At 48.5% G+C, this 13,399-nt stretch overlaps 1 protein-coding gene across 1 annotated transcript; it reads left to right on the top strand.

Moving 5' to 3' along the window:
- Window positions 1–2,815: 2,815 nt before the first annotated feature.
- Window positions 2,816–12,984, top strand: LHX8 (LIM homeobox 8). Its single transcript, XM_086463061.1, has 8 exons — window positions 2,816–2,896; window positions 3,227–3,385; window positions 6,360–6,481; window positions 7,745–7,965; window positions 8,425–8,528; window positions 10,812–10,907; window positions 11,967–12,150; window positions 12,908–12,984. Exons 1-8 carry the CDS (start codon window positions 2,816–2,818, stop codon window positions 12,982–12,984), a joined length of 1,044 nt encoding a protein of 347 aa, XP_086319187.1.
- Window positions 12,985–13,399: the final 415 nt, after the last annotated feature.

Consider the following 13,399-nt stretch of genomic DNA (forward strand, 5'->3'; position numbering starts at 1 on the left):
GGGGCCGCTGACCCAGCCCACGGCTCCGCGCAGCCCTCGGGGAGACCCCGGACAAGCCCCGTGTCCCCGCAGCGTGCCCCGCTCCGCCGCCGCACAGACCCTCGCACCGCGGCCGCGGGCTGTCCGCCGCAGGGAGCGCACGGCCGCGTGAGCGGGCGCGGCGGGACACCCAGGGGCGACCCCGGCGCGGCGGCCCGAGCCGAGGCAGAGCGCGGAGCGGACGGCAGCGGGGGGGGACAGGGGCGGTCGCGGGGTGCCAGAGACGTGGGGAGCCGGGGGGGGGGGGGGGGGGGGGGCTGTGAGGAGCCGGGCAGCCGCCTTTCGCCGGCCGCCGGTGCATCCGCGGCTCTCCGCTTGTCGCCTGGTGGAGCCGGGCTCCGAAACTAGTAACACGCAGAAATCTCCAATACGGCGTTTTTCCTCCAGCACCCACTTTATGAGTTACTGCTGCATGTTCACAACCACCGTGGGGAACGAATAACGCGCGGACTGACTTCTTGGCTCCTGCTCCTGTATTTTTAATAGAGAAAAGGTGTACGCGTACAGAAAGCGAGTTATTTTATAGAAATCCAATACGCAGCCCTCCGTGAAGCGCGCATGAACACCCTGAGCTAACTCGTTGACAGCACAGAAAAAGGACCAACGAACAACAAACTCGACGCTGCTCCCGGCCGTGCAACCGCCTCGGCGCTCCCCGGACTCCCCGAGGCTCTGCTCCCGGCGGTCTGGCCCCCGTTTCTCCACGACACTGCTCTTTGAAGCCCCCTCGCCCCCCCAGGTGCTTGTTTTCTGTCGTGCCGCCTGGGACAGACGGTAGCTCTAAAGACCTACCTCGGAGGGTCGCGGACGGGGAGATCCGGGCAGAGCGCAGGTCCCAGCGGGCTCCGTGCTGGGTGCGGCTCCGGACCGAGCTCTCCGCGGGACGCGGATGAGCGCTCCTCCCCGCCGGAGCTCGCCGCGCCGCGTCGACGCGTGGCCTTGGGCACTCGCCGGCCGAGCCCTCGGCCGGTGCCGGCCCGCCCGGCCGCCGCGGACGGGGAGCAGAGACCCGAGAGGAACCCCTTGGTGCGCAGTCCCCGGGCGGGAGGGGTTACCCCGGGACACCGGGGCCGCAGCACGGCGCCCTGCGGGGCGGCGGCCTGTCGCCTCCCGGGACGGATGGCCGCGCAGGTAGGCAGCGCGCAGACCGCCCGGGGTCCGCGGGACCTCGCCCCGCGGGGCTGCCTCGGCCGCGCTCCGGCGGCGGGGCCGTCGAGGAAGAGGGGCCGGGGGCGGCGCGGAAGCCCCGGGCCCGCCGGGGAGACGCCCGAAAGCCGCCTCCAGGCCCGCCGGGTGGGGGGCGGGCCGGGTAGCCCAGGGCACGGCGGTGACCGCCACGGCCCGCTGCCCCGCCATGCCGCCCTGAGCCCCGTCGCGGCCAGAAAATAAACCAAACTGCTGCTTGCCTCGCTGTCGGAGCAGCTGTGAGGACTAAATTTAAGCGAGATTCTGTCCAGGGTTAGATCGGGTTTAGCGCTGGACAAACGAGTGACTAAGGACGTCCCATATTTACCGGGGCTCGGCAACGCCACTCGTTCAGTTACGGTCCTGCAAAATGGGGTCCTGGGATTTGAAACAACGATCGTTATTTTTTAGGGGGAGAAGTATATGAGGCTTCTCCTCTCATATAGCTTCTCAAAAGCAGAATGCCCTTTTACCAAACTTATTTCTAAGCGAACGGGCAGTTCTCTCAGTTCGCTTTACTGAGGCTCTGCAACGTGTCTTGCATCTGTCGTCAGGCGGAGCTGAAACAAAGTGTGTGTGTGTGTGTGTGTGTGTGTGTGTGTGTGTGTGTGTGTGTGTGTGTGTGCGGGGGGGGGGGGGGGGGGGGGGGGGGGAACATAACGACTAGTTTAATTAAAAACACCTGGCCAGTTAAATACTTGCGGAGAAGCAGACACCCCGGTTATTCGCCTCACCTGCGATGGACAAGCTGTTGCTTTATTCTCCTGAAATATCCCGAGAACACCATCAGTATTTGGTTTGAGGGAACTCTGCGGGCAAGGTTTGTAATCGTGGAAAAAGCGTGTCGGGAATCTACGGCCCTCTCCACCGAAAGAAATTTTCTAGTTTTCCGGGGAGTTGTGGACAGCCAGTTCCTAGCACCCTCTGTCCACGGCGCGACCGGAGACACTGGTGTTAATGAGCAGCATCCGCGGTCTTTCAGGCGTGATTTCAGAACCGGAGTAACATTACGGCCTTTGGGCAGCTCAGGTGCTCCTGTGCTCCTTTTTTTAGCTTAATGAGAAAGGTTTTATCATGGGATCTCGGAGGCGCGAGCGGGAGTAGAAGCAGGAAGGCAGGTTTAGGAGCTGTGGGTCTAAGCTACAGGAATACGCTTGGGTTTTGGAAAAGCAGTACGGAAAACCTTTCCCGTTCACGTGTACTCTCGCTTTCCGTCGTGTTTATCCTCTCTGCTAATAAGAGAGATGTAACTCGAATCTTTGTTTAGGCTGGGGTGGCGCGGGGAGGCTGCGGCAAATGAACAAGATGAAGGGGGGGGGGGGGAATCCTCTGGGTTTTTTCGTTGCTGTTTTGTTGTTATTGCTGCTGGGTGTCCCCCCCTCCCCTGCACAGCACCCGGCGCGGGCTCGCTAGCGGAGATAACGACCCCGCCATGCTCAGAAGGCGGGTTTTGCGCAGGAGGTGAGGCCAGCGAGGCAGGTCCACCCACTTGAAAACAAAACTTTTTTTCCTGCAGGCGCGGCGAGCAGAGGCTGGCGCGGGGTCCCCGTAGCCGCCCCGCCGCGGAGCTGGTATGCAGTAGGGCAGTGCCATGTATTGGAAGAGCGACCCGATGTTCGTCTGCAGGCTGGAGGACAAGGACCTTCCCGCGCTTGGCGGCCCCTCCGAGAAGGTGTGCGGGGCGGCGGGGCAGCGTGCCGGGAACGGGCGGCAGCCGGCGGGGAGGGGGCGGCGCGGGGCGAGCGCGGCGCCGATGCCCGGTGCGGGGCGGCGGCCGCTGCCGGCGCTGTGAGGTTCCGCCGCTCCCCGCCCGAGTCCGGCGGCGCCGGGCGTGGCCCTGCCGCTTGGCCCCGTGGAGAAACGCCGGTTCCCGGTGGGGCCCTGCAGGTGCCGGCGGAGCGGCGGCCCAGGCCGCCGCAGGGCTCCCCGCCGCTCCCGGGCGAGGCTGGCGGCCGCCGGCGGGGCCGGGCGCTGACCGCGCTGTCCCGTGCGCTCCCCGCAGGCCAGCCCCGCAGCGGCCGACGAGGACTCCTGCTCTTCCTCCACCGCCCTGTCGCCCTCCTCCTCGCCGCGGTCCATGGCCTCGGGCTCCGGCTGCGCCCCCGGCAAGTGCGTGTGCAGCAGCTGCGGCCTGGAGATCGTGGACAAGTACCTGCTGAAGGTAAGGGGGGGCCCGCCCGCCCTCGGGCGGCGGCTGCTGCTGCGTCTCCCCACCGCTGTGGCCCGCCGCGGGACCGGCTCCCGCTGCGCCGAGGCCGCGCGTCCCGGCCCGCTCGCACGGCGCCGCCCGCGCCGGGGCCGGGGGAGAGCCCGTCGGGGCGCCTGGCGAGCCCCGGGGAGCTGGGCTGCGCGGGCTCTGAGGGAGCTGATCCCGGCACGCCTGCGGGTGCCGCGCCACCGCTGCCCGGGCTGCCGGCCCTCCTGCCGCCGCCGGGGCTCCCTCGCCTCCCGCAGACATGGCAGCGGTTCGGAGGCGACGGGGTTCCTGCGGAACCGGGGTGCGGTAGCTGCCCGCTCGGCTGCGAGGCTCGGGCCTTGGAGGAGAATGGAGCTGCTGCTCGCGTTTGGGCAGCGCTTTCTGCGCTGGGGTCGTGCGTTCTTGACGGGCTGTAGGGGAGAGTGCGGGGAAGAACACGAGTAACTTCGGGGAATACGAGTAACTTTGGGAAACACGGGTAACTTCCTTGCCGTGCTTTGCGCTCCTGGTTACGCGGTGGCGGTGTGACCCACTTGTTACTAGCTGAACAAGTCCTCTAGAGCGGTATCGTGAATCTCGAAGCAAAAAGTGCCTCTTGAGAAACGTGGCAACAAACTAGTCCTGTAAAAGTTGGTCTAGTAATGGCCGTGAAAGAAACAAGCTGTGTGATTGCAGAGTAGTTCTGCTAGCCTTAGCATTCAGGACTAAGATCGTTTAAAAACAAACGAAACCATGTGACGTTAAACATAAGTTACTGTGGTTAAGAGGGGGTTTATTTTCATTCTGTATTACAGCCGTTACAATTATCCTGGATCAGAGTTTTGCCCTCTCTCCTTTCAAAAGTGAGAGTGGACAATCGTGCTAGGAGCCACTTGATTCCATTAGATGCAGCTTTAAATAAAGCCGTTGTATATCCTGTGAAGTGGAAGTCGGTAACAGTGCTGAAAGCATCCCAATGTTGTCATTGGATCATTTTCTTAGATCTTACTTGGGGTGAGGCGGTCAAAGGAATGTTTATGCTAGGTCGATGTTCATTTAAAATCGGGCCGGTGCAGGTGTGGGGGAGCTGCTGTATACCTTTTGTTCTAGTAAATACCAGCCACCTTTGCAATGGGCTGGGCTTATACATGAATAGTGAGGTAGGACTGGGAGCAGAGCTAACTTGAACTTGGTTCCAGTCCCATTAACTCTCATGACGTTTTGGTAGCTCATTTTCTGATTATTGCCATCACCTGTCTGAACATCTGAACACCTGGGATAAAAAAACCCACCTTGGAGCAAAAGACTTCTAAATGATTTAGCCTTAAGCTTAAATTGCTGTTACTGCTTCCTACATAGGCAGAGAGAGAAAGGAATCTGTGCTGGTGAAGTAGCATCTTGCTGATCAGCAGCAGTGTGTCTTACAGCTTCAGCCCTCTAAATTTGTGAGAAAGAATGTAGGTGGGTGATGTCAGATGGGACAGCTATCAAAGCTGTTGAGGTCCTGTTCTGTGGAAGAGCATTAGCCTCCGAAGAGCAGGCAGCAAGACGAGCATTGTGCAGCTGGGCTGTTGGCTCATGCTGTGCAGAGCTGTGCTCCGGCAGCCTGGCTGAGTGCAGGCTCCTCCGGCCTGGCCGGGGTTCCTGGTGTGGGCCCCACGGGGTCCCTGGGCAGGCCTTGCTTGGGGGGACTGTGGTGCAGGCTTGGGCTGGCCAAGGGCTGCTGCCCTGGGTCTGCCAGCAGTGTAGCCGCTTCAAGAAATGCTTGGGAGGATGGATTTGGTGACAGCTGTTATCAACAGTTTCACATTGTGTTGTGGTATAAATTTGTCAGCCTATGGGAAGATGGCTGCCAACAAGGATGATGGTTGGGAGAGCACTGGGCAACTGCAAACTGCAGTGTCAACCTGAAGAAAGACTGAAAAGGGTGATTCCAGCATGAGTGTTGCGAGTCAATACCTCAGTTTCTCTGTGGTTTGTCTGGCAGTGTTCTGATGAAAGGCACATCCTGGGTTATTTCAAATCTGCTGCTTTGCCATAGGCAGTATGTGGGCTGTTTGGTATGAGATGAGAAATTGGCTCGGAAAACTAAGAAAAAGTTGTCACTTGGTTTACAGAAGTCCTTCTATGGAGCATGGGATTATCCAGAGGGTTATTACTTAATTTTTATGGTCACTGGGAGTCTTGAGTTTTCAAATTAAGTAATGTGATGTATGATGTAGCAATGTCTTTATAGGAGAAAAGAAAATAATTGCACTCAACTTACTTGCCCAAAAAATATATGCAAGTTTTCAAAACTGTTGATTTCTGCTGCTTTCCATGGCTATGTGTAGTTTCACTATGGATAATACATGTTAAAGAATTGTTGAATTTGCTGTTAAAACAACTGCTGATATTTTGAAATTCATACTGTTCACTAAATTTGCTTTAGCAGAAACCCGGCAAATGAAGATGTAGTTCATTTTGTGTGTGTGTTTCTATTTGACAGACTTGTTTTTTCCCCCTCTTCAACACTCACATTTTAAAATTTCAAATCACTTTGCAAAGTTTGTTCTTTGTTAGGCAGGACTTTTTACAGACTGGGAAATAAAATTATGTAAGTTAGCTGCCTTCCCAAGGTCATGTGAGGCCAAAACTTGCTCTGTTACTCTAATGCTATGAGAACAGAACTGTGCACAAAATATCTATGTGGAACTTGAATCTCTTGCTTCCTCCTCTGGCTTTTAATTACAAAACCATGAAAGCTTATTCTGAAGACCTCCATCAAATTAATTAACCCTTAATATGCATGCAGTTCTGTAGGAAAAATGTTTTGCCTTGAAGATAAATTTTCTGTGAATCACTGTACGCGTAATTTTTGGCCTTGTCTGCCTGGATGGAAAAAATAGTTTTTGTAGATACGAAATACGATATTGGCAGCATGAGCATTGAGGGGTGTTTTTCTTCTGTGTTTTTGCAGGTAAACGACCTCTGCTGGCATGTGCGCTGTCTCTCGTGCAGCGTTTGCAGGACGTCTCTAGGAAGGCATACCAGCTGTTACATTAAAGATAAAGATATCTTCTGCAAACTTGATTATTTCAGGTATATCATACAGGAATATCACTTTGTAGATAATGTATTATGCTTGCTCGTTACTTTTCACTTAAGCTGCAACTGAAATGCATGTTTAGTCTCTTTGGTTTGTATTTGTTAGGTTTATTTTTCGTAGTTAAACTTCTGTCTCTTGCTGATTGAGGATACAAGGCAGAGTTGAGATGATACTCTGTTGGGACTAGCACTCCACTGGTATGGGACTTCGGGTATTGCATGGAACTTCAAAAATGACCCAGAATAAATCCTGTGATCTTTAAAAGAAGCTTTCAGCAGTTATGCCTTTCTGTGACCAATTTGACTTAGAACATGAAGCATTCTTCGAGATTAAGGTCTAATTGTGTAAGGAAGAATATTATTTATTTGTGTTGGCATTGAAAGTACTCGTGATACAAAGTCTTTGGTCCAGAAAGTAGCAAAAATGTTTGCTGTTAATTTTGATGTGATTGCTAGCACTTACCCAGACCAAACTATTTATACGATTCTCAGCTGTGTAGTGGATGGATTATGTCAGTTTTGACACTGAAGGAGAGGGAGGGGGCAGGCTGAGTACTGTGAACTTGTGGGGGAAAAAGCAAATTTTTGTGTGACTTCAAAAAAAGAAGAGTCTGCAAAGATTTTCAGGATAAATTCTTACCTAAATAATCAACAGATCCTGGTGGCTAGTTTCCTCTTCAAAGAGAAATATTCTACTGTAGTAATGTAAATACTTGCAGATACTCGAATTTCTTTTAAAATCATAATGTGATGGTAATTAAGGAAATAACTATGAAAATACAGCTTTCCCCCCTTCTGCTGAAGGGGACTGAATGATTAGTGAAGGATGATGTAGCTAAATATGGTAATTCAGACTACCGCTAGAGTAATGTGAAATATATTTGAATAATTGGGAGAATTTTGAAAACAAAGTCAGCCCACTCACAGCTTTTTAAAGAGTAATTTTCTTTATAAAAGGAAAGATGAAGAGTTGTGAATTCACATAGCAGTTGTTTCAATTTTGCTCTTTGCCTTGTGAAAATATTAACTTCAGTAGTTTGGTAGTGGTCTTGCCTTAAGCATTCAGATGCAGACTTGCTGATTTTTTTTCTGCAATAAAAACACGATTATGCTGTCCCCTCATCCCTTGTGGTCAGCCTACTTGCTGTGGATCTCTGCTGCACTGCCACATCACAGTCGCCTCTAACCCTGCCAGAGTCACCCTTTCGTCTGAGACGTGTCTGTGCCTTCACCCTCCTGTTGCCTTCCTTCTTGCAGGCGGTACGGCACCCGCTGTTCCCGCTGCGGGAGGCACATTCATTCTACTGACTGGGTCCGAAGGGCAAAAGGAAACGTATACCACTTGGCGTGTTTTGCATGCTTCTCCTGCAAAAGACAGCTTTCTACTGGAGAGGAGTTTGCTTTGGTTGAAGAGAAAGTCCTTTGTAGAGTACATTATGACTGCATGTTGGACAATCTGAAAAGAGAAGTTGAAAATGGTAACATACTGCTTTTGTTAAGAACTATGTTTGTGGTTTAGTTTTAATTAAATCATTGGATTTTACTTCATCTGCCTTATTAAGAGGTAATTACCTAACTTCACTGAGGCTTGAAGCACAGGTTCTTGAATTAAAATAATGTGCAAATTATTTAATGTTTTAATTTTTTTTAAGTTTGTGTAACTTGTTTTCTATCCTAAGGAAAAGAAAGCAAGAGCACATCTAGTTGATAAAGTACCATGCTGGATATATTCCTTCCCTCACTTGGCAAGGGAGTCGTTTGGGGTGTAATGGGTAATGGTGCCAGATGAATTTAACTTTAAACAGAATATGGCTTTTTTTAAAGCTGAAATTCAGCTGGACAAGTACTGTTGGTTATTGTTGGAGGACAGTCTGACTTACAAATAACATTGTTTTGAATGCTTAGCAGACAGTGCTGTTTTCCTTTTAATGCTTCAGGTAATGGGATTAGCGTGGAAGGAGCATTACTAACAGAACAAGACGTTAATCATCCAAAACCAGCAAAAAGAGCTCGGACCAGCTTCACAGCAGATCAACTCCAGGTAGAGGCAGTACTAAAAACTTGTGAAGTTCAGGTTTATGCAGGATGTAAGTGCTGAACCAATAGGAAATCAGATGCATATGGGGGGAAAGAAAAAGCTTCCTTGCTTTAAACAATTTCATAAACTATCAAGACACAGCATGTTTCTGGAACTGTTTGTTAGCTTCCGCAGTTTAATATGAAATAGTTACTCTTCAAGCTTTTTATTTCCCTGGGGCCAGCCAGTAGTTCTGCAGAGTGGAAACAAAAAGGTTGTTCTATTTTGATTGCTCAATGAAATCTATTTAATCAGGCATTTACATCGCTACACATAATAAAGACAAAATATTTTTAGAATTATGTAATGTGAAAAGTTGTACTAAAGATGGGTACTGTACATGATTTCAAGATATTAACAGGATGGAAGTTTAAATTTTGTTGTAATGCCTGCGTCTGCTCTGATTTCAAGGCTTTGTGTCTTGTTTCTACCTTGGCAAGAGTTAGCTCTGGACTGCCTCCGATATGAGTTATTTCACCCTCTGGATCACCGCTTCACTTAAATTAGCTTTCTAAGGAAAACCACCATGACTAGGGCCAGCTCCCCATGAAAGGGGTCGTGGTGAGACCGTATTTAGAGGTTTCAACCTGTTGTAGAGGGAAGGAAGCTGCAGCTTTCTACCTAATCCTAGCTGTGCATCCCTTCTTTCAGTTCATAACATGTCTTTGAGTTTCTGGTCACACATGGCCACTCACTGCACCATTTGTATTCTACTGTCTCAGTCTGAGTTCTGTTTTTGTGGGCCTGTTCTCCTCTTGTTCATGGTGAAAGCAGTTGAGAAAAACTAAAGTTGATGTGTAATAACACATGTAAGGCATTTAAGCAGTTCTAAGCATGGAATGTGGCTGTTCAAAGCTTAGCTTGCCATTTCAGCCACGACTGGGGACAGAATGTGGTGCTAATATAAAACAAGTATGTTAGCAACAATCTGCCAAGGGTGCAGGGCAAGGGCTTTGGACATCAAGCTCAAACTTTTGCGAAAAGCAACTTTCTTTTCCAGCAGTAGCCGAATGGGAGATAGGCCCAGCTGTCAGGGTGGGAACTGTATTCGGGGCTTCTTCCTGTCACTAAACTTCCATGTTCCCTTCTTTTTCTGTTTTAGATTGTAACCTACTTCAGCAGGTGTTTGAGATCTTAGGGCCTCTTGTTATTGAATGACACTTGCTGTCTGCTCAGTGCATCTGTCTGTGTTACCTGTCTTTGATGCTGGTAAGACTTTACTTCCAGCAAGAAGAGCGTTTGAGGGATAAGTGAATGTCAGAGCGGCAGCATGTAGTAACACACCTCATGAAGGACTTGTGCAAAAGGATGTCCATGCTTTTTGATGTCTTTGTATAAAGCAGTAGGAAAGTAAATAGTTTCAATGTTTCTGAATGTGAAGTAGTCTGAATCTTCAATGATGATGCCAGGCAAAATTTGCAGGCCATCAAGGGTCAAAATGCAGAAATGAGAAACTACAGTTCACTAAGTTGCTCAAGGTACCCTACCCTGCAGAAATTCATGAAGCCTTACTTCCTTAAATAAGGCAAACCCTTACAGGCTCCAAAACTGTTCAGAATGCAGGCCCACGTTGACATCTACAGCCTAAAAAAAGAGAAAAGTAATTCATATCCTAATGACAAGCATTCACTTCAATTTTCTGTAAAAAGATGAGTGTAACCGAACAATTACATAGATGCAGGTCAGCCAGGGTGTAGCCTCTGTGTTCCTCAGGTCACGTAAAGGTAAATGAGGCACAAAGTGCTGCCCAGTTGCTGGCATCCTCCATGCAGCTGAAAAGAGGATTAAGTTGCTCCATATAACACAAGATGCAGATAGTGATTGACAAGTTCAGAGAGATGGATCAAAGTTCGTTCCTTCCTTATGCTGTGTGCGGTCATCTGCTGCTATAGATGTTTTCTTTATCAAGCATGTTTGAATTGCTTTGCAGTGATTTTTTTTTTCACCCACAGTCCTTTTAACGCAATTGTAACAGAGCACCTCCTCTGTTTTTTACTACTGCCAAGCAGAATTAATTTCTTTCATTTCTGGTAAATGTCTCTGCTCAGTTAAGCATAATAAAGGGCTTGTGTTTTGGCTTTGGAGGATTTTTATCCCCCCCCCAGTATTGGGGACTGTCTGGGGACTAGTGATTACAACAGTTGCCTAAAAACAGGCAAGGAGTAGGACTATGATCTGAGAGGAGTCTCTAAGGCTGGTCTCAGGACTGCACACAAAAACCTGCAATCTCTTGTCTTGCCCTTTCAGGTTATGCAAGCACAGTTTGCTCAGGACAACAATCCAGATGCACAAACACTTCAGAAACTGGCAGAAAGAACAGGCTTGAGCAGGCGTGTTATACAGGTAACTGTGCTAAGTTACTTGACAAACAATGTGTAGTACTCATCCATTGGAAATGCTTAATGACAATATTCTCCATGTAGTTATTCTGAGATGGAAAAGGATCAAATCTGCCAGTTTTACCATCCCTTCAGACAACATCCCTAGTCAGGAATAAGTCTAGAACAAACATGTTAATTTGGAAAATTTGCTGTATTCCTCTTGCACTTTGTGTGGAGGATTAATAATCTTTCAGGAAGAAACTTCTCAGCCTAAATAATGTAGAAATGGCACTAAGTTCTTCTAAATACAAATATCTGACTTTAATAGTCTGTTCTTAAGACCTGCACTCTTTTTGAAAATGGCTCGTGGTGTGACACATTAGGAGCAAGCGAATATCTTGATGATCTGTTCTAGAGAGCAGAGTTAAAATAGATACCTATGCCATCCAAAACTGAAACACAAACTTAATCTTTGATTAAAGATGCCTCTTAGCAAGCATTATATGCATGCTTTTTTTATACACAATATGAATTTTTATATTACGTAAGTTATATATGTTTATATAAATAAAAATAAGTTTGTAGTCCCCTTGACTCATTCTAGCCTGGAAAATTGACAGTGTTTCTATAGCAATGAGGTATCTGGCAGCTGCCATCAAGCCTTTAAAAAAAAAAAGCTTGCACACTTTTCAGTGTGGAAGGGAAAGTGGCTATCCCATGAGAAACCTGCTTCGCTGACAGCAGCGTTCATGTGCGGGGATGGCCATGTCTGTGACGCGCCCGGGGCTGCGGACGCTGCTGCTCAGCCTGGCTGGATGCCTGCGCTGGGAGCTGTGCAGCCCTTGCTGTGCCTCTCCTTCCCAGGCTGCTGGGTGCTGCAGAAGCTTTCCTGACCTGACCACGCTTGTTTGAGGCACCATGTAGGCTTAGAATGGGTATTTCTTCATTTAGACTGTTGGAGTTTTAAAGGCCTGGTTAACTAACAGAATTCAGCTGAAGTTAGAACTGTGATGGTGGTTTCATGCTGATGTTGAAACAGAATGCAATCTATCATAAGATGTAAATCTTTCCCCCTTTTCAGGTGTGGTTTCAAAATTGCAGAGCACGCCATAAGAAACATGTTAGCCCTAATCATTCATCTACTGCTCCTGTGACAGCCGTTCAGCCCTCCAGGCTGTCTCCACCCATGTTAGAAGAAATGGCATACTCTGCGTACGTACCCCAGGACGGGACTATGCTAACTGCTCTACACAGCTATATGGATGGTAGGTAGAATGACTTTGCATATCCAAGTAAAATCATTATTGACTGTAGCAAGAACAGTTTACCAAGTACCGATTAAAGAAACTTAATGGCTTTTTGATTTCTAGTATTCTTTATAGAATGTCTTAATATGGTACTTGCTATCTACACCTCATTAAGACGTGTGCCTCTTCAAGCAGTAGCCCTTCACTGTTAAGAGCATAGCTGAAGATCTGGGTATGATGACCACTTTTGTGCTTCCTCCAAACTATGAATACTAGTCATAAGAAATCAAACACTTCTTTAAACATCAATGATATGTTTTTTAATAACATGTAATTTTAAGGAAAACTGTTTACCACCTGCTCCCTGGCTCTTAACCTGAGGATTGTAGGTATACTCAATCCACCAGCTTCACTGAAAACTGATGCTTCCCTCAGTTACACACAGCATGGCGAGCCTGGTGGGCAAAGTATGTTTCAGTCATTGTGTGTCTTATGACCCAGCAAGTCAACAACTTTGGCTTATGTTTATGGTCAGGAGAGACTGTGAAGGTATTGGGAGAACTAAACTGAGCCGTGTGTGTGGCCTGAACTTCTTTTTCTCCAAAGCAGTGGTGTAAGGTGGGCTGTGGGGGGAGGAGTGGAAATGCTGGGCTAGGGAAAACGGAGCATGCTGCAGTGGTTGGGACTAGTGAACTGTTACTACCCAATGGGATTTACTAGATTACAGTATTTTTCTACCTCTGAAGTTGACCCGTAAATGTTTCTGTTTTTGTAGCTCATTCACCTACAGCTCTTGGACTCCAGCCTTTGCTACCCCATTCAATGACACAACTGCCACTAAGTCACACCTAATTCCTTTCTGTCAGGGATATAAGCTATTGAGGATGTAACCTTAAGTCATTTATTGTGTATTAAAAATACCGTTGGAAAGATATTAATGTTAACTTTTTATTTAACATCTAAAGCATTTTCAAGATCATTTTTGCTGCCCAGGTATGTAAGTATATTTAGCCTGCAAGACACTTTTATGGATTCTGCATAAATAACTACTACATTGTTTACAAGCCTTATTAAACATCTTTTTGTATTGTCTGGAAGTAGTCCACTCTAGTTATGTGTGTGTTAATTTATTTGTCATCAAAAGAGCACTTTGCCTAAAAGAAAGGACTGACAATTGTGCAAAATGTTTACAATTCTTTGTGAAATTGTAGTTTATCATTAGTTTGTATCTGTAAGTTATTGCTAAAAGTATTACCTGTATTTGAGT

This window comes from Leptosomus discolor, chromosome 3 (assembly GCF_034619465.1).
Source record: "Leptosomus discolor isolate bLepDis1 chromosome 3, bLepDis1.hap2, whole genome shotgun sequence".
NCBI lineage: Eukaryota > Metazoa > Chordata > Aves > Leptosomiformes > Leptosomidae > Leptosomus > Leptosomus discolor.

Coding starts and splice junctions, on each gene's coding strand:
- LHX8 (XM_086463061.1), top strand. CDS start 2,816: ATGTATTGGAAGAGCGACCCGATGTTCGTCTGCAGGCTGGAGGACAAG. Junction 7,966..8,424: donor GAAAAGAGAAGTTGAAAATG/GTAACATACTGC, acceptor TTAATGCTTCAG/GTAATGGGATTAGCGTGGAA. Junction 12,151..12,907: donor TCTACACAGCTATATGGATG/GTAGGTAGAATG, acceptor CTGTTTTTGTAG/CTCATTCACCTACAGCTCTT.